The sequence below is a fragment of the Heloderma suspectum genome, chromosome 4 (assembly GCF_057233095.1).
Source record: "Heloderma suspectum isolate Gila_16-S chromosome 4, 16-S_ref, whole genome shotgun sequence".
Lineage (NCBI taxonomy): Eukaryota > Metazoa > Chordata > Lepidosauria > Squamata > Helodermatidae > Heloderma > Heloderma suspectum.
Window position 1 is genome coordinate 95,863,937 of NC_139461.1, and position 26,675 is coordinate 95,890,611.

General features: G+C 42.5%; 1 protein-coding gene across 6 annotated transcripts in view; it reads left to right on the forward strand.

Moving 5' to 3' along the window:
* The window catches only part of C4H18orf63 (chromosome 4 C18orf63 homolog), a 48,164-nt gene extending 34,471 nt beyond the window's left edge, over window positions 1-13,693 (forward strand). For 2 of the 6 annotated variants that reach the window (XM_084849977.1, XM_084849978.1), the window contains exons 10-12: window positions 5,447-6,406; window positions 10,997-11,091; window positions 13,012-13,693. In XM_084849977.1, the coding sequence (XP_084706103.1) occupies window positions 5,447-6,406; window positions 10,997-11,059 (1,023 nt within the window). In that variant the 3' untranslated portion in view covers window positions 11,060-11,091; window positions 13,012-13,693. The remainder of the gene's footprint in view (window positions 1-5,446; window positions 6,407-10,996; window positions 11,092-13,011) is intronic. The other 4 variants (XM_084849979.1, XM_084849980.1, XM_084849983.1 and 1 more) reach the window with 2 other exon arrangements.
* The last annotated feature ends 12,982 nt before the right edge of the window (window positions 13,694-26,675 follow it).

The window sequence follows — 26,675 nt, forward strand, 5'->3', positions numbered from 1 at the left end:
TACCAGATGATTCTTTGCCTTTTTTGAGCATATGCAGAATTGCCACATTGACAGAGCCCTGTCAATATATTCTGCATATATTGCAACCAGTTTTCTTTAGTTGATAACTGAAATACAGATAGACACCATTTATTTTGTTTGTGTTAAATCTTGATTCAAAAGGTCTCCAATCTACTTGCACCCTGGGTAACGTTTCGAATCAAGTCCAAACAAACATTCAAACGGCTTCCAAACACTAAATAGCTGTGATGAGCAAACAATTAGTGGTGTTATTGCTTTACTGGAGCCTGACACTTTCAAGTGTGACTGGGGCCGAGTTATCCCGTTCCTCACCATTCTTGCTAATGAGGCCCAAAGTCATTGCAGAAGATACAAGTATGGCCTTAGAATTACTTCGGGCACAATTCTTTACAGAAGTTTCTCAGCACTGGCCCTGCTGAAACAAACAGAAACAGGGCAAGAACACTCTTGTGCACCTTCCGTTCATTTCAGTGGTCCTTGTTCAGGAGATCTCCCTGGTAGATTGTGCCCCTTGTCTTTAACATATTCATCATGTTGCTCAAGAAAACAATAGCTTAATTATATAGATTTATCCCAAAAATATCAGCCCTTAACACCAATTCAGATATCCTTTCAGTTGCATCAGAAGTCAGCCAGTGCAGTACTTTCCTAGAGCAGATTTAGAAGGCGTTTTAAATGCTTTTGTTGCTGATCTGAAGACTATCATTCATCATATGTGTGGATTTCCTCTTAAGATGACAAGTAAAGCACTATACGCCACAAAAGATCTTACGCAATCATCTGTACAGGTAAAAACAATTAAATGCTCCTGCTTATGAGCGTACAGTCAGGGCCAGAAATATTGGAACAAGGATAACTGTTTTGGCAGTTGGCCTCTGTACACCACCACACTGAAGTTGAAAGGAAACACACCCAGATGGGAGCGAAGTCAGGACTTTCAGCAGTAATTCAAGGGGTTTGACAAAAGCAGGGCACTAACCATTCAGGAAGTACAGTCAAGAGACAGCTTTATGAATGTACATACAGAAGCTTCACAACAAGGTGCAAACCACTGGTAATGCTCAAGAACAGAAAGGCCAGATTAGCCTTTGCCAGCAAACACCTAAAAAAGCCTGCCCAGTTCTGGAATAAGATTCTTTGGACTGATGAAACCAAGATTAATGTGTACCAGAATGATGGGAAGAGAAAAGTATGGAGAAGGAAAGGAACAGCTCATGATCCAAAGCATACCACATAATCTGTCAAACATAGTGGAGGCAGTGTTATGGCATGGGCATGTATGGCTGCCAGTGGAACTGGGTCACTGGTGTTTATTGATGACCTGACTGCTGATAAAAGCAGCAGAATGAATTCTGAAGTGTATAGGACTATACTTTCTGCTCAGATTCAGCTGAATGCTGCCAAACTGATAGGATGCCGCTTCATATTGCAGATGGATAATGACCCAAAACATACAGCAAAAGCTACCCAATAGTTTCTCAAGGCAAAGAAATGGGATGTTCTTCAATGGCCAAGTTGGTCACCTGATCTCCACCCTATAGAGCATGCTTTTCACTTCCTGAAGACAAGACTGAAGGCAGAAAGACCCACAAACAAGCAGCAGCTGAAGGCAGCTGCAGTAAAGGCCTGGCAAAGCATCTCAAGGGAGGAAACTCAGCATTTGGTCATGTCCATGGGTTCCAGACTTCAGGCAGTCATTGACTGCAAAGGATTTTCATCCCGGTATTAAAGGCAATCCTTAAGTTTGAAATGATGTTGGTTTGTTCCATTACTTATGAGCCCCCAACGATGGGTGTGTGTGTATGCCACTGGCTGTCCTTCCTGAATGGTTAGTGCCCCACTTTTATCAAACCCCTTGAATGACAGCTGAAAGTCCTGACTTCACTCCCATCTGGGTGTGTTTCCTTTCAACTTCAATGTGGTGGTGTACAGAGGCCAACTGCCAAAATAGTTATCCTTGTTCCAATATTTCTGGCCCTGACTGTATAATTGATAGAACTTTGGAATAGCTTATTACCCTAGCTTTTACCATTAGGGCCCTGAGAAGCCCTCCTTTACTACTTTTAAAACACTGGTGTAGTATATGAGGCAGCTAAAGTGTAAGGATGGACAACTAGAGCAGGCACAGCATACATGTGGGAATGAACTGTTCCCAACCCACATTGTTTTTCTGTGACAAGGGCTGTTATGGTTTTCCTTGTTGCTGTCATGATGCCTGCAAATGTGTCTGTCTGAAATTATGACAGAAGGACTAGCTAATTAGGAGCTCTGAACACTCTGACTAGTTTGCCACTTCTCTGGAAAACAATGCTGGTATTTGCAAGCAAGGCATAAGAATGACTTTGGCTGCCAAGTCAGAAACTAAACAGTTTTTCTATTTATATGGGTTAGAATCAGTATTGTCCATTGATGCTGAGAGTCAGCTTACAGAAATGACAGCAACTAACTACAAGTTTGATCTCAGCTGGAACTACTGCTTCCTGGTATTTCAAGACCTCCTGTAGGAGGGCATGATGCTTGGCAGCCTTAAAACAATAGCTGTATCATGTCTGGTCTGGAAATCAGTTCTTAATGTTTGTTCCTTATTAGCAGTTAGTCACCTTACAGCAGGGGTAGGCAACCTTTTTGGGCCCATTGACAAATTTGACAATATGAAAAACTCTGGTGGGCACCACCACAAAATGGCTACCATAGGAGGCGAGGCTAGTCACAAATGACAAGTAACCTGCCCAAAAGTCTTAAGTACAAGGCAGGGGCAGGGTCTGAGCCCCAATACACGAAACAACTCCTTTAAACCCACACTTCTCAGCACCAATAGAAACCTATTTGTTAATTTTTTTAAACAGTGGCATGGGGTGGGCACCTTGGTGGGCATCAAGAGAATTATCTGGGAGCATACTGGTGCCCACAGCCACTACGTTGCCTACCCCTGCCTTACAGCTTCAACTCCAGATTACAGCTGGTGCCTGAACTTACGCCAATCTAGTTTCCAGTCCAGATATGGTTGTGAAATTTTGTTTGTGGGTCTGTCTGAAAATCTTGATTTTATTTGATTTTTCATCCACCTTTAAAATGGCTAATTGCAACATTCAGGGGAGGTGACTGTGCGACCTGGTAAAGCCGATGTTAAACACATTTAAAGCATCTAAAATTTTCTAACTGGTGTACAGATATTAAAAGACAATGTAGTCCCTGCCATCAAGTTCACAATATAATATACATAGTACAAAAGGAAAAATAAATAGGGAGAGAAGAGAAATAAGCACTGGAACAGCTGCATCTTCACTGACTGGTGGCAGAGGACAGAGTGCCTCCCTTCAGTTTTACTGGTTTAGGGCCCCTGCAGTTTTAGGGCGGTTGGAGCTGAGTGTTCTTTCTGGTGAGGAGAGGGGAGGGGAGGGGAAGCAAGTTCCCTTCCGGCCAACGGATGTTACCAAGTTGGTCTCCTCCTTGCCATGATGTTCTTCCTGGGAGACAGGGGATCTACTGTCATAATGGCTATTGGTTTTCAGATAGTTCTGGGTATTTCTGGAAGAGAGTTCCAACATGCAGTGATGAGCAATGAAGTTGACGTTTGAGGATACTGTCACTATGTAGAGGGCATCTAGCTCCATCCCTCCCTCTCCTCTAACTACCTGCCTCAGTTCTTGCACAGTATCATGCCATAGTGGGGGAGTGGCCATAGGTTAGCCATGTGAGACTGAATCCCAACAAGACTAAACAGCTATTTCTTTCTCAGTTATTTTTACTCACATACTCCCACTTTTCTTCTAAGTGACAGAAATGGCCAACTATCTTCTATTTCTTCCAAGAGTATTATTTTTGTTCATGTGATGAATTAATACTGGAAGAACTTGATGTCTGTCATAGGGATGTCAAGAATTGTGTGAGCATACCTGTGTATCACACCAACATTACTCTTTCTGTTGTGATAGACCCTTGCATGAGCAAACATAGTAATAGTGGAGTGACTGACTTATGTCCATCCAATGTCTACTTGTAAGTCAATCATCAGTATGCAGAGATTTGGGTCAGAGTGTCTGTCCAGTATGGATCATCCCAACACTGCTAATTTTACTATGGAAAGTACTTAAAGTTGTTCTTGTGTGAGCAAATTTGGACGTGGTTGGAACTTCCAATTGGTTTCCCTGGAAGGAATGGGGAGACCTAGGCCGCATCTACATGAGCCATTTGCCCCAGTGCCGCTTCAAAGGGAAGATCTTTGTGACGGATGACGCAGTCGCCGCTTTGCAGCCCAATTGTGGTTTTCACTGAGAAATCTGGATTTTCTCAGAGTCCGTTTGCTGCAAAGTTTTCACTTGTTTCGCGTTCACTGGGGGCGGGGGGTGATGAGCTGTCTGTCCCTTCCTCGGATTGAAATCACAGTGTCATTAGTAATGCCCCTCCCCATTCTTTCTTCGCACCTCCACAGTTACAGAGGCACGAAGAAGTGGGCTAGTAGAAGCTGTGCTGATTGGTGAAAGGGAAAGTAGCCTGAGGCCGGGGTTGGGGGAGAGCAGAGGGGCAAACATGGCTACCGGGAAGTAACTCATTGCCTTCAGTTCCACATCGCCGCCTGTCTCACATTAAGTATCGAGCTTGAGAATGAAGACGTTCAGCTACAAAGGAACACAGCTGAGAAATGCTGGATCCTATGGATTCGAAGCTGCACAGTTGAGAAAGGGCGGGTGCCAGGGTGAATGTTTTTCATAAACATGTACTCAGAAGCACTTCACTGACCCTGTGTTTGTGCGGAGGGGGGGAGCCTGTTGATTGGGCAGTTAGTAGACTACGTGCTACTCGCTCTCTCCTCCTCCCCAGCTCCGTGCTCTCTTCTCTCAGCCCCAGCTCAATCTCCGGAGGCAGCGGCTGCCTGCTTGTTTGCCTGCCTGCCTCAGAAATGCGTATGCAGGATTTGTTATGAATGTCTACTCACAAGCAAGTCCTACATGCTAGTCACACACCCTCCTCCCCAGCTCTGCGCTCTCTGCTCTTCCCAGCTTGGGAAGTCTGCATTAACCCTCCCATCTATCGCCCCAGTTGTTAATTCACAGCACTAATGCTGTGCAGCTCCTACTGAGCAAACAATGAAATCGGTGCCATGTAGATGTGGCCCCACAATTGTTAGAGTTGAGGCTCCCATTGACAGCATGCAAGCCTAGTGTGCTTCTAGATACATCGCTCCATCTACATTATCATGTTGTGCCACTGTCTAACTTTGATCAGAAGGCTATAGCATTTTTTGCAATATCAAGACTAGTAAATTACTTTTGCCATTTATATTCTGTTGTTTTATTTGTCAAATCCTGAAAACAATAATTGATTAAAATATCACCTTTCATATCCTAAAAATATTCTGTGTACAAAACCAGTTAATGATACATAATGCAATTCAAATTATTCTGTCTGGTTCCTTGTATTTTAGAAAGTAAACTCTAAACCAGCAAATCTCACTGGAAGAAGGAATTGCAAGGTATCTTTGACTCAAGTAAATCCGCAAAAAGGCACGTTCAGTCCTTCGGCATATAATACAGAAGATAGCCACAAGATGGAGCTTAATGACAACCAGTCAAAAAAAGACATTTTCTCTCATCTCAGTTTAGTAGCAGAAGATAAGAACATTGAGGCAAAGCAGGGAAGAGTCTATAGTAAGAAACAATGGAAAACTCCTAAAGAACCTGCACTAATGCTGAACTCAAAAGAATCTTTCCAAATGTCAAAGAGGTCTTTAAAAAAAGATTCCACCAGAATCATACCCATTTTCAAAGGAAAGCTGTTGCAGATGGATAGACAAACAACAAAAGCCATCCATGGAAAGAAGAAGCAGAATGCTTCACAATATTCACCAAAAGTTATGAAAGCTAACACAGCTGCTAAGCTGGCTCTATTCAAGTCCAGTGCATATCAAGTTAACAAATCATTGCATGATGCATCATTAAAAAATATTACAAACAGAAGTGTTCTTCAGATACAGGTTGAAAAATCCAATGTAAATTCTACTACATTTTCATTAAAAACGAAAAATGAAGATTTTGGACCCCTGCCAAATTTTGTTTTCGCTAATAGACCAGTTTTAGATAGGAATTTAAGTAAAATCAAATCCAGAAGGGTAAATTCCTCTTTGATACCTCCTTGTGACCAATCAATGCATCACGCATCAACTATTCATCAACATTTGAATAAACCTGCAAAGTTTAGTACAAGCCAGAGTGCACTGAGCACTGGATCAAAGAAACCACATCTCTACATATCTCACTCAGATGTGGATAAGGAAAACAGAATATTTCAGAATCAAACACAAAGTCCAACTGATGAAGCAGAGGCAAATGCTTACAAGTTAAGCAGTTCAGTGTACAATAGAATCAAAAGAAGAGCTCAAAAAGAGGTAACATTAGTAGTTAGAGGTAACACACAGACACACACCTGCAGAACATGAGTCCAAAACACAAACCCTACAGGTAAATTTTATCTCAGGAAATTTCCTCATGGAGGGGCCATAGCTCAGTGTGATAGAGCACATACTTTGCATGCAGACAGTCCCATGTTCGATCCTCAGCTTCTACAGGTAGGGCGAGGAAAGAATCCTGCCTGAAACTCTGAAGAGCTGCTGCCAGTGTTGAAAATACTGGGCTAGATGGGCCAATGGTCTGACTCAGTATAAGGCAGCTTCCTATGTTCCTATGCACAGTCACTTTTGGCCAAACTACACATTAGGCCAACACATAGTATGACTTTGCATGCCTGTTTCTCCCCTGCCCCCTTTAAATAGTGGCAGTGAGGAGGCCCAATCAGGAGGATAACAGTGTACAGGAAGTGTGTGTGGGGGTAACTCTTAACTCCTGTGTCATGGTCCCAGCAAAAATGCTTCTCCACCAAAATACTATTTACTTCCAGGAAGGAAGTTGCTGTTGGTGCCAGTGACAGCTTTCCTCATGTACCAATAGCAGCAAGGGAGGGGATTTTGTTGAGATTGTGGCATAGGAGGAAAGGTTAAATCCCCCGGTGTGCTGCTCTTGTTATAGAAAGTATACATACAGCATTAGCTTTATCAGTTACATTAGAATAAACAAGAGTAAAAGTTCTTATTGTTGTTGTTCAGTCGTTAAGTCGTGTCCGACTCTTCGTGACCCCATGGACCATAGCACGCCAGGCCTTCCTGTCCTCCACTCTCTCCCAGAGTGTGCTCAAGTTCATACTCATTGCATCGGTGATGCTATCTAGCCATCTCATCCTCTGCCGTCCCCTTCTCCTTTTGCCTTCAATCTTTCCCAGCGTCAGGGTCTTTTCCAGTGAGTTTTCTCTTCGCATTAGGTGGCCAAAATATTTGAGCTTCAGCTTCAGAATCTGTCCTTCCAATGAGCAGTCAGGGTTGATTTCCTTTAAGATGGACTGATTTGACCTCTTTGCAGTCTAGGGGACTTGTAAGAGTCTTCTCCAGCACCACAGTTCGAAAGCATCAATTCTTCAGCGTTCAGCCTTCCTTAGAGTCCAGCTCTCACAGCCATACGTTGCTACTGGGAAAACCATAGCTTTGATTATACGAACCTTTGTCGGCAAGGTGATGTCTCTGCTTCTTACTATGCTGTCTAGGTTTGCCATAGTTTTCCTCCCCAGGAGCAAGCGTCTTTTAATTTCATGGCTGCAGTCACCGTCTGTGGTGATCTTGGAGCCCAAGAAAATAAAATCTGTCACTGCTTCCATTTCTTCCCCTTCTATATGCCAGGAAGTGATGGGGCCAGATGTCATGACCTTAGTTTTTTTAATGTTGAGTTTCAAACCAGCGTTTGCACTCTCCACTTTCACCCTCAACAAGAGGCTGTTTAGATCCTCTTTGCTTTCTGCCATTAAGGTGGTATCGTCTGCGTATCTAAGGTTGTTGATAATTCCCCCGGCAATCTTAATTCCAACCTATGATTCATCCAACCAGGCATTTCTCATGATGTACTCTGCATATAAGTTAAATAAGCAGGGTGACAATATGCAGCTTTGTCGTACTCCTTTCCCAATTTTGAACCAATGGGTTGTTCCATGTCCGGTTCTTCCTGTTGTTTCTTGACCCTCGTACAGGTTTCTCAGGAGACAGGTAAGGTGGTCTGGTACTCCCATCTCTTTAAGAATTTGCCACAGTTTGTTGTAATCCACACAATCAAAGGCTTTTGCATAGTCAGTGAAGCAGAAATAGACGTTTTTCTGGAATTCTCTTGCTTTCTCCATGATCCAGCGAATGTTGCCGATTTGATCTCTAGTTCCTCTGCCTCCTCGAAACCCAGCTTGTACTTCTGGTAGTTCTCAGTTCACATACTACTGAAGCCTAACTTGTAGGATTTTGAGCATCACCTTGCTGGCATGTGAAATGAGCGCAATTGTACGGTAGTTTGAGCACTCTTTGGCATTGCCCTTCTTTGGAATTGGAATGTAAACTGACCTTTTCCAGTCTTGTGGCCACTGTTGAGTGTTCCAAATTTGTTGGCATATTGAGTGCAGCACTTTAACAGCATCATCTTTTAGGATTTTAAATAGCTCAGCTGGAATACTGTCATCTCCGCTAGCTTTGTTGTTACTAATGCTTCCTAAGGCCCACTTGACTTCACTCTCTAGGATGTCCGGCTCAAGTTCAGTGACTGCACTATCATGGCTACCAGGGACATTAAGATCTTTCCTGTATAGTTCTTCTGTGTATTCTTGCCACCTCTTCTTAATCTCATCTGCTTCTGTTAGGTCCCTGCCTTCTTTGTCCTTTATCATGCCCGTCTTTGCACAAAACGTTCCCTTGATATCTCCTATTTTCTTGAAAAGATCTCTAGTCTTTCCCATTCTGTTGTTTTCCTCGATTTCTTTGCATTGTTCATTTAAGAAGGCCTTCTTGTCTCTCTTTGCTATTCTCTGGAACTTTGCATTCAGTTGGGTATATCTTCCCCTTTCTCCCTTGCTTTGCGCTTCCCTTCTTTCCTCAGCTACTTGTAAAGCCTCCTGAGACAGCCACTTGGCTTTCTTGCACTTCTTTTTCTTTGGGATGGATTGAGTTGCTGCCTCCTGAACAATGTTACGGACCTCCGTCCATAGTTCCTCAGGCACTCTGTCTATCAGGTCTAATCCCTGAAATCTATTCCTCACCTCCACTGTATATTCATAAGGGATTTGATTTAGGTCATACCTGAATGGTTTAGTGGTTTTCCCTACGTTCTTCAATTTAAGCCGAAATTTTGCGATAAGAAGCTCATGATCTGAGCCACAGTCAGCTCCAGGTCTTGTTTTTACTGACTGTATAGAGCTTCTCCATCTTCTATCGTTTTTGAGAATGTACCCCAGTATTGCTTTTCCCACCCTTTTATTGACTATGACTGCTACTCCATTTCTTTTAAGGGATTGTTGCCCACAGTAGTAGATATGATGGTCACCTGAATTAAATTCGCCCATGCTTGTCCATTTTAGTTCACTGATTCCCAAGGTGTCAATGTTCAATCTTGCCATCTTATGTCTGACCACCTCCAGCTTACCTTGATTCATTGATCTTACATTCCAGGTTCCTAAACAATATTGTTCTTTACAGCATCAGATTTTCTTTTCAGCACCAGACACATCCACAGCTGAGTGTCCTTTCGGCTTTGGCCCAGCCGCTTCACTCTTTCTGGCGCTACTTGGAAATTCCCTCTGCTCTTCCCCAGTAGTATATTAGGCACCTTCCGACCTGAGGAGCTCATCTTCCGGCGTCATATCTTTTAGCCTTGTGATACGTTCCATGGGGTTTTCTTGGCAGAAATACTGGAGTGGGTTGCCATTTCCTTCTCCAGTGGACCACATTTTGTCAGAACCCTCCACCATGACCTGACTGTCTTGGGTGGCCCTGCACAGCATAGCTTATGGCTTCACTGAGTTACGCAAGCGCCTTTGCCACAACAAGGCAGTGATCCATGAAGGGGAAAAGTTCTTATAGGATGTATCAAACCGAAAGTATATTTTAAAAGTTCCATTTCATGACATTTATAATACTATAAGACTGTAAATGAATGGCAGAATAACCAGTTTTGCATTTTAAGGGCACAATCCTATGCATGTTTAGACAGAAAAAAGTCCGACAACCCCTTGCATCCCCCAACCAGCATGGCTGGATGGGGCATTCAGGGAGTTGTTGGACTTTTTTCTGTCTAACAGTGCATAGGATTGTGGCTTAAGATATTAAAGACAAACGAGTCATTCCATTGTGAAGATATGAACTCAAGTCATATTTACTCAAAGTCAGGAATGCACTGGACATCTGCACCGAACAGAAGTGGCAAAAGACACCAGCTAAACGTTTAGTAACTAAAAAGTGGTTAAGTGCAATGACAAGGAGAGGGAAATTGATATATTGATTCATTATACGCAAGACAAAATGAAATAAAACCCATTATCCTGAAATATTTATTAGTTTTATAGTAACTTATTTGTAAAGTATCACTGATATTCCCAATCTCTGTCCCATGTTCTGATTATCCATTTGAAGTTGTAATTTTGACTGAAATATTTGCTTTGCTTATAGTAACATCCTTCAAGTCTGTGGTCTAAAACATGCTATCTAGTTCGTATTTTTTAATCACAACATTAAGGAGGACATCTCAGATATTTTCGTAATCAATTTGATTGTTCATATGCTGTATGCATATTACTTCAACAGCTGAACATAAAAAATATGTAATAGGTAGGAATGATATGTGTTAGGGTAGTTGTTGGCTCCGGGCTACTGTTCAAAGTGCTTAAAAACGTGGTTGTTCAGGCAGGCATTTGGGGTGGGTTAGGGTATTTAAAAAAAAAAATTATGGTAAAATTTTATTGTTTTAAATTGTTTTATGGGGGTTGTACATCGCCCAGAGTGCCTGGGTGACCAGTCAGATAGGCGATTAATAAATTTAATAAATAAATAAATAAATTTAATAAATAAATAAATTTGATTTCCTTAAATGTAAATGAAATTTGCTTTAATGTTTTAACATGGTAGCAGGAAGAAGGAGGAACTTATTCAAAGCCCAAGAAACCAAGAACCAATAAGCCACCAAACTAGAATAAGGATATACAGGTGAAAGGAAAAAACAGGTATGTGAGCACCGTAGAAGGGTTTTTTTCATTTAGTACTAGAAGAAATAAATTCATACAGTGCTTCTTAAATATTTCTCACTTCTTTTCATAAGCCAAGAATTATATTTCCTTGTTATAAAGCTTGCCAAATTCCTAGTAGTTTTCTTTCACTGTGATTCAGAGATCCATCTACACTCAGATGTATAGATAGATTTCTAACATGTGCAGAAGTCCCAATTTGCTGAAAAGACATGAAGCAATTTGTGTTACAAAATAAGGCATGTTTTATTTTTTTATTTATTACATTTCTATACCACTCAATAGCCAAAGCTCTCGGGGGGGAGGGGGTGTTACAAAGATTACTGGGTTCTCTTCATTGAAAATAATAATGAAGGCCTTACAGGAAGTGATGTCCATAGGAACTTACATGCTGTTAATGTAGGGCTGAATGACTGTGTTTGCATGTAACACTAAACCTTAATTTAGCGCTACATGCATAAGCCAAAAGGAACCCACCCACCAGGCTTGAACACTCCCCTCTCCTCCTGCACAGCCAGTGTCATGAACCAGGATTCCATTTTGCATTATGTTCAAACCAGGAATTGTGCTTTAAAATAAACTCTAGTTTGTTAAACAAGCTGGGCTAACAATCATGGTTTGTAGTTGATTTGTTTAGTAATTGACTAGAGCGATGTCCACCTGACATTGCTTGGGTCAGGGACCAGGCTTTGCTGTACGTGGACTTTCCTGGTTAGGGAAGCTTGTGCACAGCAAAGCTGAGCTGAACCAGCTCCCACTGCTCCTCTGATGGGGAGCAACCGACACTAGGTCAGCTCTACCCCGTTTTCCTGTGCCGCACCTCCTTGGCACAAAGGCGGCAGGGGACACAAAGAAGAAGTAGTGGAGTCCCCCTTCTACGATGGAAGAGCAAACGGGACTCAGCCACTTCGTGCCTCCCCCCTCCTTCCTCCACTGTGGGAAGGAGGTGTGGTTGCAAAAGAGAAGTAGCATCTGCTGCCTCTTGTCCTTGCTACTATCTCTGATATCAGATTGGAGTTAGCAGGAGGGATGAGGGGCTCTGGGACTCGCCCAAGAGCAGGGAGGCTGCTTTACCTGGCGTGGGCATATCCCAGTGCCACCACCCCTCGCCACCCTGCAAGGGGAGGTTTGTTCTGAGCTATTTTGTCCAAACTCAGGAAGCTGTGTCTTGAACAAGCCACAATTAGCCACATGGCTTGTTAATTAACTTTAGTTTAGGAGGGACTGTGCAAGCCTGAGGCTCATGTGAACTCATGTTCAAAACAATAAATGATGTTTTGTCATTATGTGTGACCTGGGCCACAGTTTTTCTACAGTGCAATTACAGATGGGTAAGAAAAGCATCAGGTGAATATTGCCCTAAAATGCAGATACTATGTGTTATTTGTAGTGATCTCTAGAGCTGCAATCATATGCATGCTTACTTGGAAGTAAGTCCCATTGAAATTGACCTAATGCTGAAACTGGAGATATACAATTGCTTTTTTCAGAGAGGGACTAATGCTCATGGTACTAACACTTATTCCACTTTCAACTCTAGTAAGTAGGTTTTGCAGGTTTATGTCTTGTTTCACAAACCAGTAAAACGGTTTGATCTGCAGCGACAATAGCACAAAAGAAATGTGTATATGCCTATGAGAAACAAAGCTTCTCTCAAATAGTCTCAGCTTTCTTAAAACTACTCTGTCTCAAGCCAACTAAACTTTCATAGGACTGGGGTACTTGTCTCTGAACCTCTAGCCTTCATGAGAATTATTACCATCAGATTGTATGTGTTCTGTCCTGCAACATCCGTTTGGTTTTCGTAAGCTGTTCTTTTTTCTTTTTGTATTATATACAGTGCAGAGCATTTTCTTGCTATGTGACAATTCATTTTGAAATAATGTTTTGTTGTTATAGGGACAGTACAAAACACAGAAGATATTCCTGGCTTGTATCAGAATTGTTATTTTGATTGTTTTAATCAGCCTTTGAAGATACCTTTTTCTGTTAATGTTAAAATGTTAGAATTTTGTCCACTTACCTTTACAATAGTGCTACATTCCAAAAGACTAGGACAACATAGTTATAGCGCTGCTTTTCCACAACTGAAAGCGAAGTTATATTTATGAGATTTTGAATCAAAATACAAGAGCTTGTATTTTGAATTGAGCTTGAATTTGAAGAAATCAAAGATGTGAATAATCAGTCTAGATGATTTTATCCTGATTTAACTCTTCTATTAATAAAGTTTGTTTCCTTTGAAAAAGTGGTTAGAAAAAATTGTCTGCATAGTATTTTTTTTTTAATTTCTTAAATTTATATCTCAACTTCCTGTGGAAAAAATGGCACTCTTTCTATATCACATATAAGTCTTACATGTCACTAATTTTGAATTATATATGTGGTTATAAATGGTGCAAATGCACATGCCCAGCATATGAAGAGGCGATTTTGAAATGGTTTTGCTTGCATTATAAAGATGTATATCCTCACTGTATGTGTTATAAGTTACATTTCAGTATACAGAGCAAGTGTAACATTGCCTATTAAAGCTAATTCTCATTAAATAAAGGAAAATACAGCTTTCATAAGAATTATAAATGGCCTGGTCCAAATCCCAGTATGCCTTCGCATGTACATGGGGAAGTGGCAACTTCAGAGGCGGCAGCCCCTCTTGCCTCATGGGATGCTGCACCAGAAGATGCCCAACCTCAGGGGCTTCCAGACAAGGCTTTTATAGTGCCATCACCCAGCCTTATTCACAGAATTTTACGAAGGGGGGGGGGCACAGGGCCAGCCCTCCCGAGGCAGGATGAATCCCATGAGGCAGGGAGGAGCAGCAGATGGCGTGCTCCCTGCTGCTGGGAGAGCCCCCACAGGCACTGCTGCCACTGCCGCACCAGTCCCACTTCAGCAAATGCCACAGCAGGAGAGCAACAAACAAGCAGGACCTTCGAGGAGCACCGGTCTCATCTCTCACTCTGAGACCTCTCCCAAAGTGAGAGGTCAGGTGGGTGGGCTCTCCAGAGAGGCCACATACTCGCCCAATCTCTTGCTTTGGGAGGGGGCTCAGAATGAAAGATCAGGTGGGCAGTGTCACGTTCCCTTGGCCCCTACCTTCCTCATGCACACACACAAGAAGAGAGGCTTCAGTCTCGTCTTTAATTCATTATCAACAGCTTTGTTACAGATGCAAATCCCTGAAGACTCTCAGGCTACAAAGAAATAACAGCAGGGAATCTAAATGGGAGCTATGATGTTGCTAGCAGTTTGAACAGGGACTTGATGGCTAGAATAACTGAGGGAGGGAAACCCCTCCCATCCAGTGATGCTCCCCTATGTCGACTCTCACACATCGCCAGCCGGGTCAACCATCTGAGCTCAACCTCTAACTTTCCCCTCTTTGCTCTGCGCTGCCGTCTAGCATCCCTCAGGTCACGCCCCGCACTCTCCTCCTCCTCCTGGATTCTCAAGGGCGGGGGGGGGGGGGTTTCAGATCCAGCCATCTGGGTGCTAGCATCCTGAGAAGCATGCCTATCCATCTCTGAACTGGCTGGGGAAGATGCCTCCCCCAGTTCTTGCTGTTCCCCTTCTGAATCTGAACTGCTAAGTATCCCCATACGCTCAGAATCAGTCCTGACAGGCAGGCTATCTGGAGAGGCCACCTGCTTGCCTGCCCACCCGCTTGATCTCGCTTTGAGAAGTGTCTCAAAGCGAGAGATCATTCAGGTGGGCAACTTCTCCAGAGAGGCTGCCTGCATGATCTCTTGTTCAGGACACTCTCCCAGAGTGAGAAATCAGGTGGGTTGGCAACCCCTCTGGAGAGTGTGCTTGATCTCTCACTCTGGGAGAATCCCTCAGATGAAAGACTGTGCAGGCAGCCTCTCCAGAGAGGCACCCAGGCCCAAATGCTGTGCTTTGAGGAGGCCTTCCTCAAGGTGAGGCATTGTGAGGAAGCCTGGGGAAGGGAGTGCAGCATCAATGACACACATCCTCCTGCCTTAGGTGGCAGGGCATCTTGCACTGCCGCTGGTGGAGAAGGGTCTGAACATCTTTGTCTTCCACTCATAACCCTCCTGTGTTTTCCTACGACTTTTTCCAGCTCTTTCCTTACTGCAGAAAATTTGTTAAGGAAAAAAAGACAGCAATGCCGTCTTAATAGCTAGCGCTAGGAGCCCTCTGTCTGGAGGCACCCCTTGAGGGGGAAGGGCTTTTCAGGGGATTGCCAATGAAAGGAAGAGCTGAAAAGTTCCTGTGCATGAATGGTAGACTGTCTGCAGTGTTTTGTATTCAGCAGACTCTCAAGACGGGTAATGCTCACCAGAATAGAGCAGGGGATTTGTGCTACAGTGTGTGGCTTATGGAGGCAGAGGGTTAGAGGCACTGGAATATATTTTGGTGTCTTCTCCCTTTCCCTATGTGCTGAGAGGGATATTAAAATAGCATTGTCTCCTCTTGCCAATTTATTCACATTGACTGGGATACAGTTTACACCCCCACAGGCCAGTCATCATATAATAGGTGGTGTCTGTAGAGGTGTCTGTATGACACCTGTGTCTGCATGAACACCAGTCAGCCAAGCAGGTTTACAATGGGTGCTGTCCAGCTAATTCACAAGTATCTGCATTTTAGAAGTGTGTGATTACAGAGCTCACAGTGCAGAAATCACAAGCAGGTTCACCATTGGGTTGTCTCTCCATGCTATATGTGTTCTGTGGCCATTCTGCTGCCCCACTAGACAGCCACTTCTAATGCAGACACAGACTGACATATGTCAAAAGCCCCTACCAATGTAAAATCTAACTTTTTCTTACTGGCCCAACAATTAGTCTTCTTAGCAATTTGGCATATGAAAATGTGAATGCTTGCAGCCATACTTTTAACAAGCATTTCAGTGAATTCCACCACACATAGTAATGTAATTTAAAAGATACATAGCAGATCAGGTGAAAATTCTTTGTTGGAATAACATCTATGTAAAATTTACTGCACACTCCTATGCAGTAAGACTTACTCAGACGTAAGTCTTATTGAATTCAAAGGGGCTTACTTCCAGGTGGGTGCATATAGGATAACACTCTAGAACTACATAGAAATTCTAGCTAGAGCTCTTCTCCCTTACATCCAGCTCTCCCCTGCAAGTAATTTTTAGCATGAAGCATTCATACATGTGTCACCACCCCTGCATTCTGAAGTGCTACAGGGTTTATTTATTGTTTATTAGGATATAGAATAAAAACATATCCTTGTTCTATTGTTCCATTCCCACCCAAGGAATTAAAAGGCTATGTCCAGACCAGCACTGTTTTCACATATTTCTGTTTTGCCCTTCACTACTCATAAATCTTTGTGGAGTTTGCATGAATACAAACCTAGTCCCAGGCATGGTCTGAAAGCATATGAGACAGCTACCTTATTGAGACAGCTACCTTACTGAAGCTAAGCAAGTCTGGGTCTGGTCAGTGCTTGGAGGGGAGACCACACAGGAACCACATGTAGCCACCTTGAGTTCCATGATGGAAGAAAGGTGGGATATAATTGAAATAATAACGAAAAATAAATTTAAAAACCTGAAATAGAAAAGTGTTACAAAAGTGTTATAAGTTTAGCAAGGTATAACTGGCTGCCTATAAGCTACCAAGCCACACACAAGGTTCTGTTATTATCATATACAGCCCTAAACAACTTGGGACCAGGATACCTAGCAGACCGCCATCCCTTATATATACCCAGGCGACATTTAAGATCATCAGAGGAATGCCTTGCTAGTCATTCCAAAACAAACGGAATGTCACCATAGAGCACCCTGAGGCGGGGTAGGGGGGCTTCCTTGTAGCGGCACTCACCCTCTGGGAAACCCTCTCTCGTGCAGTTCAGGAGGCAGAAAATGTGACATCTTTTAAATGCCTCCTGAAAACACAGCTTTTCACCCAGGCTTTCCCTGGGCTGTAAAGAAATTAATCATGCTGCTCCATTTTGCCACTCCTTGAATCTTTTTTACTGTAGTTTCAGTTTTGTGCTTTTAATGTTGTGTATGTAACGTGTTTTTAATATTGTATTTTAATGTATTTTAATATTGTGAACCCCTGAGGGATTTTATTATACTCAGTGGTATACAAATGAAATGTCACAAATAAATAAGGTATAAGACTATGCAAAGAAGGCTCAAAGGTCAGTTTGAATAGAAGAATATCAGCAAGAGATTACACAAACCTGTTGGTCTAGATATATTCTAACCTATCTTTCAGTGGGCTTACATGGCTAAGGCTGCAATTCTTTACACACTTGCCTGGAAATAAGCTTCATGGAGCACAGTGGGACTTAGTTCTGAGTAAACATGCATAGGATTGTGCAGTGTCATTGTATCAGTTACAAGAGGTGTATTGAGCCCCTTTCAGCCTGACAGCTGAATTCAGTTTTGAAGAAGCTCTTGGGGGCAGCATTCCAATGGTGGGCAGGCCAAAGTGAAAAAGGGCGGGGCCAAAAATACCAGCATATCTTAGTTTAAAGCTCTTACTGCCCAGTAGCTAAGCTTTAGCCAGGAATGTGTTAATATGGTGTTGGGTTCTTGGACCCAAATTTCCCAAATCATTCACATGTATTTCTCAACACCAGCAGCCTGAACAATAACAGTGCCTCTAGACATTGGCACAATGCCATCCCTTCAGCAACTTAGTTCTGCTTACAAATAGACACTAGTCTGAAAGCAGTTCCTTCCTTTGTGGCAATATAGAGAATCAGTTTCAACTGACTATATAGAGATCTTATAGCTTGATGTTTTTTTAAAAAAAGTCAATAAAATATTACATACTAACATTTAGTGTATTGTATTATTTTGATTATGATAAAACTATGTTATTCAAGAAAAATGCTAGGAAACCTTCACTTATGAATTCAGTAAGAATACCTACTCTGGTTTGAAACAGTTAACTTCTTGAATAGTTTTATTTCTTTTTTCAGCCAAAGTTCATTCCAAATATATCTGTAGAGATGCATATGCTCCATTTTTTATTACAGAGTGTTTCAAAAATGTGCAGAGTATGTAAAAAGGGTCAAACAGTGTTTTAATACAGATGGTTCACACTGGCTAGCAACTTTTAGGTCACTCTTCATTGCCAAATTACAACATGCTGACATATGAGATTTAATTTCCATTTGTATCTTGGGTTCCCATGTCATAATCTATCACATACACAGAAAAAAAAACATTTATGTTCATCGGAAAAGGCTGCCAAAGTTTAATTGGCTTTAATTGTGCTGTGTAATTAAGGACTGAATATTCCACTAATTAAACAGTTGCCTTCTGTTTTAAAAGAATTGCAGTCGTGTCTTGTAAACTGTCACTGCAGTTAGCGGTATTAAATCAGAAGATGATACCATGATTTGTAACGTAACAACAACAAAAAACCTTTAACTGTTTTAACTGAACTGCCCCTCTATTTAAAAATATTTATTAAATTATCCCACTAAATTAAATGAGAATATACATTTTGACAAGATACGGGCATGATAAAGGGACCCTGATTGATGAGACAGATGTGCCTTTCTGCCAACAGACGTACCACTGGCAGGGTGGTACGTCTGCCCCAGCAACCCCTTGATAAAACCATGGAAAGTTCCATGGGTGGAGATCTACCACTGCAGTGGTTCTGCTGGCCATAGGGCCCAAAACTGGGCATTCCAGGGGCAAGGATGGCCCAAAGCCTCACTTGCTTCCCAGAGAAGCCCAGGGTTGCACCTGTGAACTATACCAGCCTGGAGGTGGTGTAGTTCATTTTCCTTCCCCCACCCCTACTGTAGCCAATGTTTTGTTGTTTCTTTAAACCACCAGAGAACCATCAGGAAAAATAACTGTCCACACCTACCTCCTGTCTTGGCTGACATCAGCCAGCATGGCTTTGGAAGGGGCCAGTTGTGTGCCACTTTACTCTCCCCCATTAGCCACTTAGAATTATTTTGAGTGGCCATCCTTAGCAGAGAGTAAGTGTAAGGCTACACTTTATGTTACATTCATGTTTCAATCTCATGCTTGCAATCCCCACATCTGTTTCTTTAAAATGTATCCATGGTGGCCCAACCTGGATTTCGACTGTGGTGCAGAGGAGTTAACTCTTTTCACACACACACCCAGTCCATTTCCCCACTAAATTCTCTCCCAAAATTGCTATTTGTTCCTAAGGCATCTTCAGGGGAAATAGCAATTTGACATTTTTAGCAGGAAAATGGCACTGGGAGAAAAGGGTGAAAAAAAAAATCACCCCCTGTGCCATGGTTCCAATAAAGATCAAGGGCTCTGCAACTGTGTTTTTTTTTAATAAAATAACAGGGGAACTCCCAAACATGGGATTCATACATGCCTTTAACATAAGATGTAATTAAGCTACATTAAACAATGGTGGAACTTCTAAGCAGACGTACAATATCTGCGGATCCAGCATTTTATAAATGATTCAGGTAAAAACCTAAGAAGAGCCCTGCTGTATCAGACCAAAGCTCTACTTAGGTCAGTATCCCGTTTCCCACAGTGGCCAACCACATGCCTGTGGAAAGCTCTCAAGCATGACATGAGGGCAATTGCCCTCTCCCTCAGAACCATACTACCTCAGATCATGGAGGTAGCATATACCCAACGCTAGTAGTAGCCATTATCAAGATAGCCTTATCTTGCATGTTTAAAAGCAGGTCACCAGAAGTCCTACTTGCTTTAACCATTTCATCGCCCAACACGTCCCATTCTCTAAGGTTGTAACATCATTTTTTCAAATAAGTTTGTGGTACTGTAAAGCTAATCTAAGCTAGTGGACAAATGGAATTATGACTTTGGTTTGCCATTGAATCCCAAATTATAGTTAAATATTTGGATGCCTAGTCCCTTTTCTTCTGCCTCACAACATTGAAGAGCTGGCTTTTGTCCGCTTGAAATGTAAAGCCATACCATTTGCATAAACTTCCACCATTTTTCCAGTTTGCACTAGTCTTTGAAAAAAGATGCTTAAGGTAGCTATAACTCAGAGTCTATATATGCAGGTTCTTGGGTGGGGAAAACCTATTGTAGGCTAATGATAATATTTGGTTTTTTATTAAGCCTCATAGCTGCTTGAGGGCATGTGTTGGCTTTACCACAAATATCGACCTTGCTTTGCCCTATCAAACTATCTGATTAAATTTTGGGTTTATAGGACATATGAAATAGCCTGCCTCTAAGGTGTTTTAAAATAAAAAGGAGTAATAAATGTCAGGGTCTACAGGTTGTTTCTATTGTTTTTAAAGTAAGTCAATGCACTACAAGAATGGGAAAACGTATGGCTCCTTATGTGGGTACCTCTCCAAACTCTGTCAAGTGGAATGCATTTATCTCCATTAACCCTGGAGTTACAGACTCTAGGATTAAGTGTTATATCAATACACAATCAAAAAAGGAAAATTTTCAGGAACACCGGTGATTTGGGAGTACTTTCAGGCATCGTGCCCCCTCCATAAGAAGAGATACAAGCATATCATATCTCCCTGTTTCCATTCCAACGGAACGACGTGACACAGTAAATGCTGGAATTATCCACATTATTGACCTTCATTACAGCACCAGATCATTAAATTAAGTCTGAGTCCTTTAAAGATATGAATTCCTATAGAGCAATGAAAAGCACAGGTAAGAAATTGCAAGATCAGGATTGTCTGGGACAGTTACAGAAGTAAATGAGTCCTTTTCTGTCCTTCATTCTCATCTTTCTGGTTAAAGCTCTGGGGGCATGACATTCTCCACCTTCTGTGCATCCAGCATTCAGACTTCTCTCTCCACTCCCTGCCTGCTCCTACCCAGCTCCCTTTTGTCTCCCAGAGCCTATGTACCATTTAAAAAGCATTTGTCTTGATTCTCCTTCCCTTTGCTCAACCAGCCTCATCTGTGGCTTGTTTCTGTTGCTGGGGAGCGTGGCACACCAACTGATGATGCTGACTTCACGGGTCTCCATTCCCAACCACTCTTATCGGATCTCTCCCTTGAGCAGAAAACTTTCCCCCTTTCTAAAAACGTGAAAGGCCTTTCCACAGGCTTAGTTACTGGCAGTATGAGCTTTAAAGTGCAATATGCTGGATATTATTATTTTTTTGTATCTTGGCCCCACCCCATTTGCCTTTGGCCCCACCCACCACCAGAATGTCCCCCCTCCCTGAATTTCTCCAACTTTGAATTCAGTCCTTGGGCTGAAAGATGTTCCCTCCCGCTGTGATAGATGGAGGAGGTTAGAATGGCATGGTGATGCCTCTCCATCAGAGATGAGGCACTCTGGCAGTGGAGAGCATGTCTGCTGCAGGAGATCCTGCTACATTCCCAGAGAGCCCTGTGGATGTGATTCTACCACTGGCCAGCTTTCCATTCATGGCAGCCATCATATGGCCCTGAAATGGGGTGCAGTTTAGGCAGGCTTGGATCTGCTGGATCTGAGGACCCAGGGTCAAGCCCATGACAACCCCAGCCTGGAGCTGGTGTATCACATTTCTCCCCTGTAAGTACATGAAAAACCAGCCCTATGTTCCATTCTGGCGTGTGTGACTCAGTCTGGCAGTAGCAGAGGGTCCCCCACTTCAGTTCCCCTTGCCCCTGGCACATCCCATTTAGGATTTCTCGACTTGTTAAGCTTAATGTCAACTCACTGAAATCAATAGGACAAGTTAGTCATGACTAACTTAAGTCCTATTGATTTCAGTGGGTCTACTTTAAGCATAACTGAGTCTAGACCTTGTCTGTTTTTTCCATCTGACCTTGTGTTTTTTCCATCTCTCTTTTCTGACCAATTTTTTTCCCTAATCAACAATAACTCTGTGAAGAACCTCAGTATGACATAAATAGCTATCAAACATCTGCCACAGGGTCTGACTAGGAAGGATTGATAAATTAATTTGCTATACCTGCCCCTATCTTTTGGTTCCCCTATTAGAGCTGAATTTGCTAACCCTTTTAATGTGCAGTCACCCCAACTTGACTTTTTGGACAAATTTACATATCTATTTGTGATAAATTAGATGAGAGAGAGAGAGAGAGAGAGAGAGAGAGAGAGATCTTACACAAGACTCTTCCAGGGGACTGATTGGGTTCATGCCTGCTTGCTTAGCTTTAGCATCGTCTGCTATATCAGACCACTCACTGGCCAAATCTTATCTCACTTGAGAGGAGGATTAATTATAAACTTGGACAACCAAGTTGCCTGCTGGAACACTTGAATAAGGGAAGCGAAACATGCCCAGATCCCATCCCACCCACCCCGCCACCCTTTGTATCTAAGCTCGTAAGACTACAGAAGCTCTGAGCTACCTGGATCAGGAAATAGTGAGCCAGTCCAATCTTTTCCCTCACTCATGTGAAACAAAGGGCCAAAATATGTACAATGTCTCTGAACCTGTTTCCAGAGTGTGATGTAATAAAGGTAGACATTTACTTCATCTAATCAGCAGAGTTAGCAGGATGCTTTGATGATGGCCCCACATCTTTTTTAAGGCATATAAATATTCAGTGTGGTTTAATCAAGGATTAACTGAGTTTGTTAATCCTTGATCAAAATTGTAGCTTTGAGAGAATGTAGAATATTCTTTTCTAAAGATCTCTAAGGTCTGGCAGTAGAACAGGATTTAAGTATATAGTGCAGATATCTTCACACTGTGCAATCTCACACATTGCCCCAGGTAATTCTGAAGTAAACACTATTTCATTCAGAGCTCTAGAAAGGCAAGTTCATATATACTTCTGTGCAACTTAACTGTAACATCTCTATATATGAAGATTCATCAAACACCTCATACCTATTAATATCCAAAACCATATGACTGTGTTTTCTTGCTTGTGAGTCTCCTCATCCCAACATTCAAATGACTACTGTGGTGTCATGGAATGTTAATGACTATTCTAATGGTTGATGTGGAAGAGTCTGTCTTGGATTATTAAGAAACAATGCTGCTGCTTTTGCTGCTGATGCCAGAGAAACAATCTAGACGGATGTGGGGGGTGGGGGAATCACAAACAAGAAAGATGATGTGCTATTGTAATGAAGGGCACTGAAGGTCAAAAAGCTTAGAAAACTGGGACGGGTCAAGAAGATATAGGAGTTAAGCTTACTTGCCTCTTCCTCTATTGCCCGAAGTATAATACTCTCAAAACAATATGGATATTAAGAGAATGTGATTTCAATCTTCCATCTCAAAATGAAATTTTGCAATGGACATTGGAACCACACCATTGGAGGGAAACACAGCTGAAATATTGTCTATCAAGTAACTGGAGTAGTATAGTTTTTGTGGAATGCAGAACAGATATGCAGTCTCATGTGGAACAGCCTTGTTCTTTCCCCAAAGTGACCATGACCTCTTCCTGCATGTTTAAACATTACACTCTATAGCGCCCCCCCACCCCAGGCTCTGTTTGGTCCCACTTATTGGTATTTATTATTCTATTAGAAGTAAGATGACATTAGAAATATCCGTCATTAAATTTTAAGACCAGCAGCACTACAAGAGTACACCTGACCTTTGTTACAGCCAAATAGAACTTTCAAGGCAAAAGTTTAACATCATGTCTGTATAATGGAGTCTCAGAAAACTCAGTGTCTTTTTAAGACAGAGGAGTGTTCACTTACCGCACAGTTCCGCATGTTACCCCTGGGAAAGCTAAAACAAAGCCTATCTCATTTAGAGCTGTTGCAAATGCTTAATGCCGCATATTAAAGAGGTGAATTCTCTGCACAACAGCACAGCTTTCTTTTTAATAATGTGTGCAGTCCTCTCTCCACCACCACTCTGTGGTTGCTGGGAGGGAGGAGGAGAAGCTCATAAATCCTTATTTCTTATTGCATAGAGAAAGGATAAAATATTTATGTGATAAGTATTTTTAATTATTAATATTGTTTATTTCCTTAATTTAAAGGGTTTAGCTAGCGTGGTGGCTGTGAAAGCAGTGAAGCCAGGTGCTTCGTGTATTGCACAATATTTGATGGATGGAGGTTTGCAATCAGCTTCAGATGGAGTTGCATTCCCCAAAAAGCCAGCTATGCACTGTGGGGGCTGTCCTGGACTCAGCCATATCTATGGAGGTGCGGATGGCATCAGCAGTTAGGGCTGCCTTTTAACAGCTTAGGCTGGTTTGTTAGCTATGGCCCTATATGCATAAAGCAGACCTTGTCTCAATTAGACATGCTGTGGTTACGTCCAGACTGGACTATTATAATGTACTCTACATGGGGTGGTTTGGAAACTTCAATGGGTACAGAATGCAGCTGCTAGACTGCTTATGGTCCCAGATGTTGGGAGGACATGACACCAAGACTGTGCCAGTTGCAGTGGTTTCCTGTTTATTTCTGGATGCAATTTAAAGTACTGGTTTTAACCTTTCATGGGCCTAAAGAGGGCCCAGGTTTTTTGATGGGCCACCTGCACTCATATGAGCCTGCCTGGGTCTTAAGATCTGCCTCAGGGGTTCTGCTCTCTGGTCTGATAGTAAGGCCCATCAGGCTGGCCCTTCACTTGTGGAAATCTTTCCCTAGAGAGTTACATATGCCCCCATCTGTACTGGCCTTTAAATGAACTCTGAAGATATTTTTGTTCCGCTCTACCTTCTGTAGAAGTGTGATGTGCTGGGGGGCGGGGTATTACTGCTATTTTTAGATTGGAGATGGAGATGTTATAACATATTTAACTATTTATGCAGTTTTAATTTTGTGAGCCCCTTTGGAAGGGCTGTGCCTTGAAAGGCAGGTTAACGATCCAGGATGGATAGATAGAGCATATGTTTTCAGGATTCATATTGACTTGATCTGGGTAGTTCTCAAAATGGGCATAGCATTGCTAGTTATTTTGGGGAGGATAGGAGCTCCTCCTGTATACCTTCTTAAAAAAAACACATACTGCTTAATAGGACATGGCGGGCTATATAAACCTACATATTCTTTGTGCAATTACATGCCCTCTCCAGGTAATGGCTGTAAAAGGACCCAGTGGAGCAATAGCAACATTTTCCATAGGTGTGCTGATTCTCTGAAATCCATTCCCTTTTATCTGTTTTTCGGCCTTCACTGAACCTGGGAGGCTGTCCTGCCAGCCAAAATGTTCTTCTTGGACAGACTTGACATTTCAACTGTGAAGAAAACTTTACAGTCTCTTATTCAGTTCCCTTATTATGTAGATTCTTGAGGCTTTCATCCTGAAACTGTGGGCTTAAAACCAGGCACTTTACACATAAACTGATTTGCAAATTGGGTTGTAGAACAGCCACTATTATTATTCAAGCTTTTCGGTGACTTTCCCATAGAGACCTCCATGAGCACAAATCTGACCACTGCTTCTTTCCTCTGTGTTTCACACAAGCCACCATCTGTTTCACCTCCCTCTGAATCCCCGGTGTGCTGTACACAGGAGGAATCTGCTATCAAAAGTAATTAATGCAGCCAGCATTCAGCATTTCAGTGTGAAAGGGAGCGAACAGCATGCATTTGCATAGAATATAAAGAGCTAATTTTATTATACAAAATAGCCATAGCAATGAGAAACGAAAATCTCAAAAAGAAGTATAGTCCTTTAATAACCATACAGACAGCTTTTCTCCCTTGGCTCTTTATTTATACCTAGGATTGCCAGGTGTATTTCTAACAGGTGTCCTCTGTGACACCGAGAGAAAATGCAGCTAGAGAAATTTCTGCTCCACTTTCTTTTCCATCCCTTCTTCATTCCAGGCCCCAGTATCGGCATGCAACAGCATGAAAGGGGGTGGGCGGAGGAGCAGACAAGTAGTGAGTTACAGGAGGTGCTGAATTTTTCCTTTGCCACCTGCTTCCCACCCACCACCAGTCATTACCCAGAATCCCAACTTAGATAGTTGTACATCAAAAGAGGAATCCAGGGATATCAAGTTCCCTGAAAATGAGGGAGAACACATGCACACCCCGGATCATTACAGGAAGTGGCCACTCAAATAACCTCTCTTGCAATGAAAAAGGAGGAAGAATCCCAAGGAACTTTGCTTTCTCTATTCCCCTGAGAATGTTTTCATGCCAGGATCCTGATGACTCTTTGCAAGAAACTCCCTCAGCTCTGGGGAACCTGCCTTTGCCACCACACCAGTCCTAGAAGCAGCAGGAAATATACTGGTATCACCAGAATGTATAGGGCCAATCTACACTTACGGGGTTTTTCGTTTCCAATGAGGTTTCACCGCCCGTCTTTCACACTATGCCGTACCCGCCTCGAATTGGAACAGGAATTTCCCGCTTCTGTGCTCCCGCTTTCAATACCCTGATATCCCGGTATTTCCCTTTAATGTGCTCTGATTTTCTGCCTTTGCTACCATATCTGGTCATAGTCCCCTCCCCTGCCTGTCCATATACAGCGGTGTTTGTATTTCCCTCCTGTCCAATCACAGCTCTCGACAGCCCCATGTCGTCTTCCCGCTACTGATTGCATAGCTTCCTCAGCACTCAATGTTTTCTCAGCAACAAGCAAAGGGCTGGATGTGCGCATGCTTGTCTGATCTCGGAAGCTAAGCAGGGTTGACCCCAGTCAGTAGTTGGATGGGCAACCGTCTGGGAATCAGGCTTCCTGCA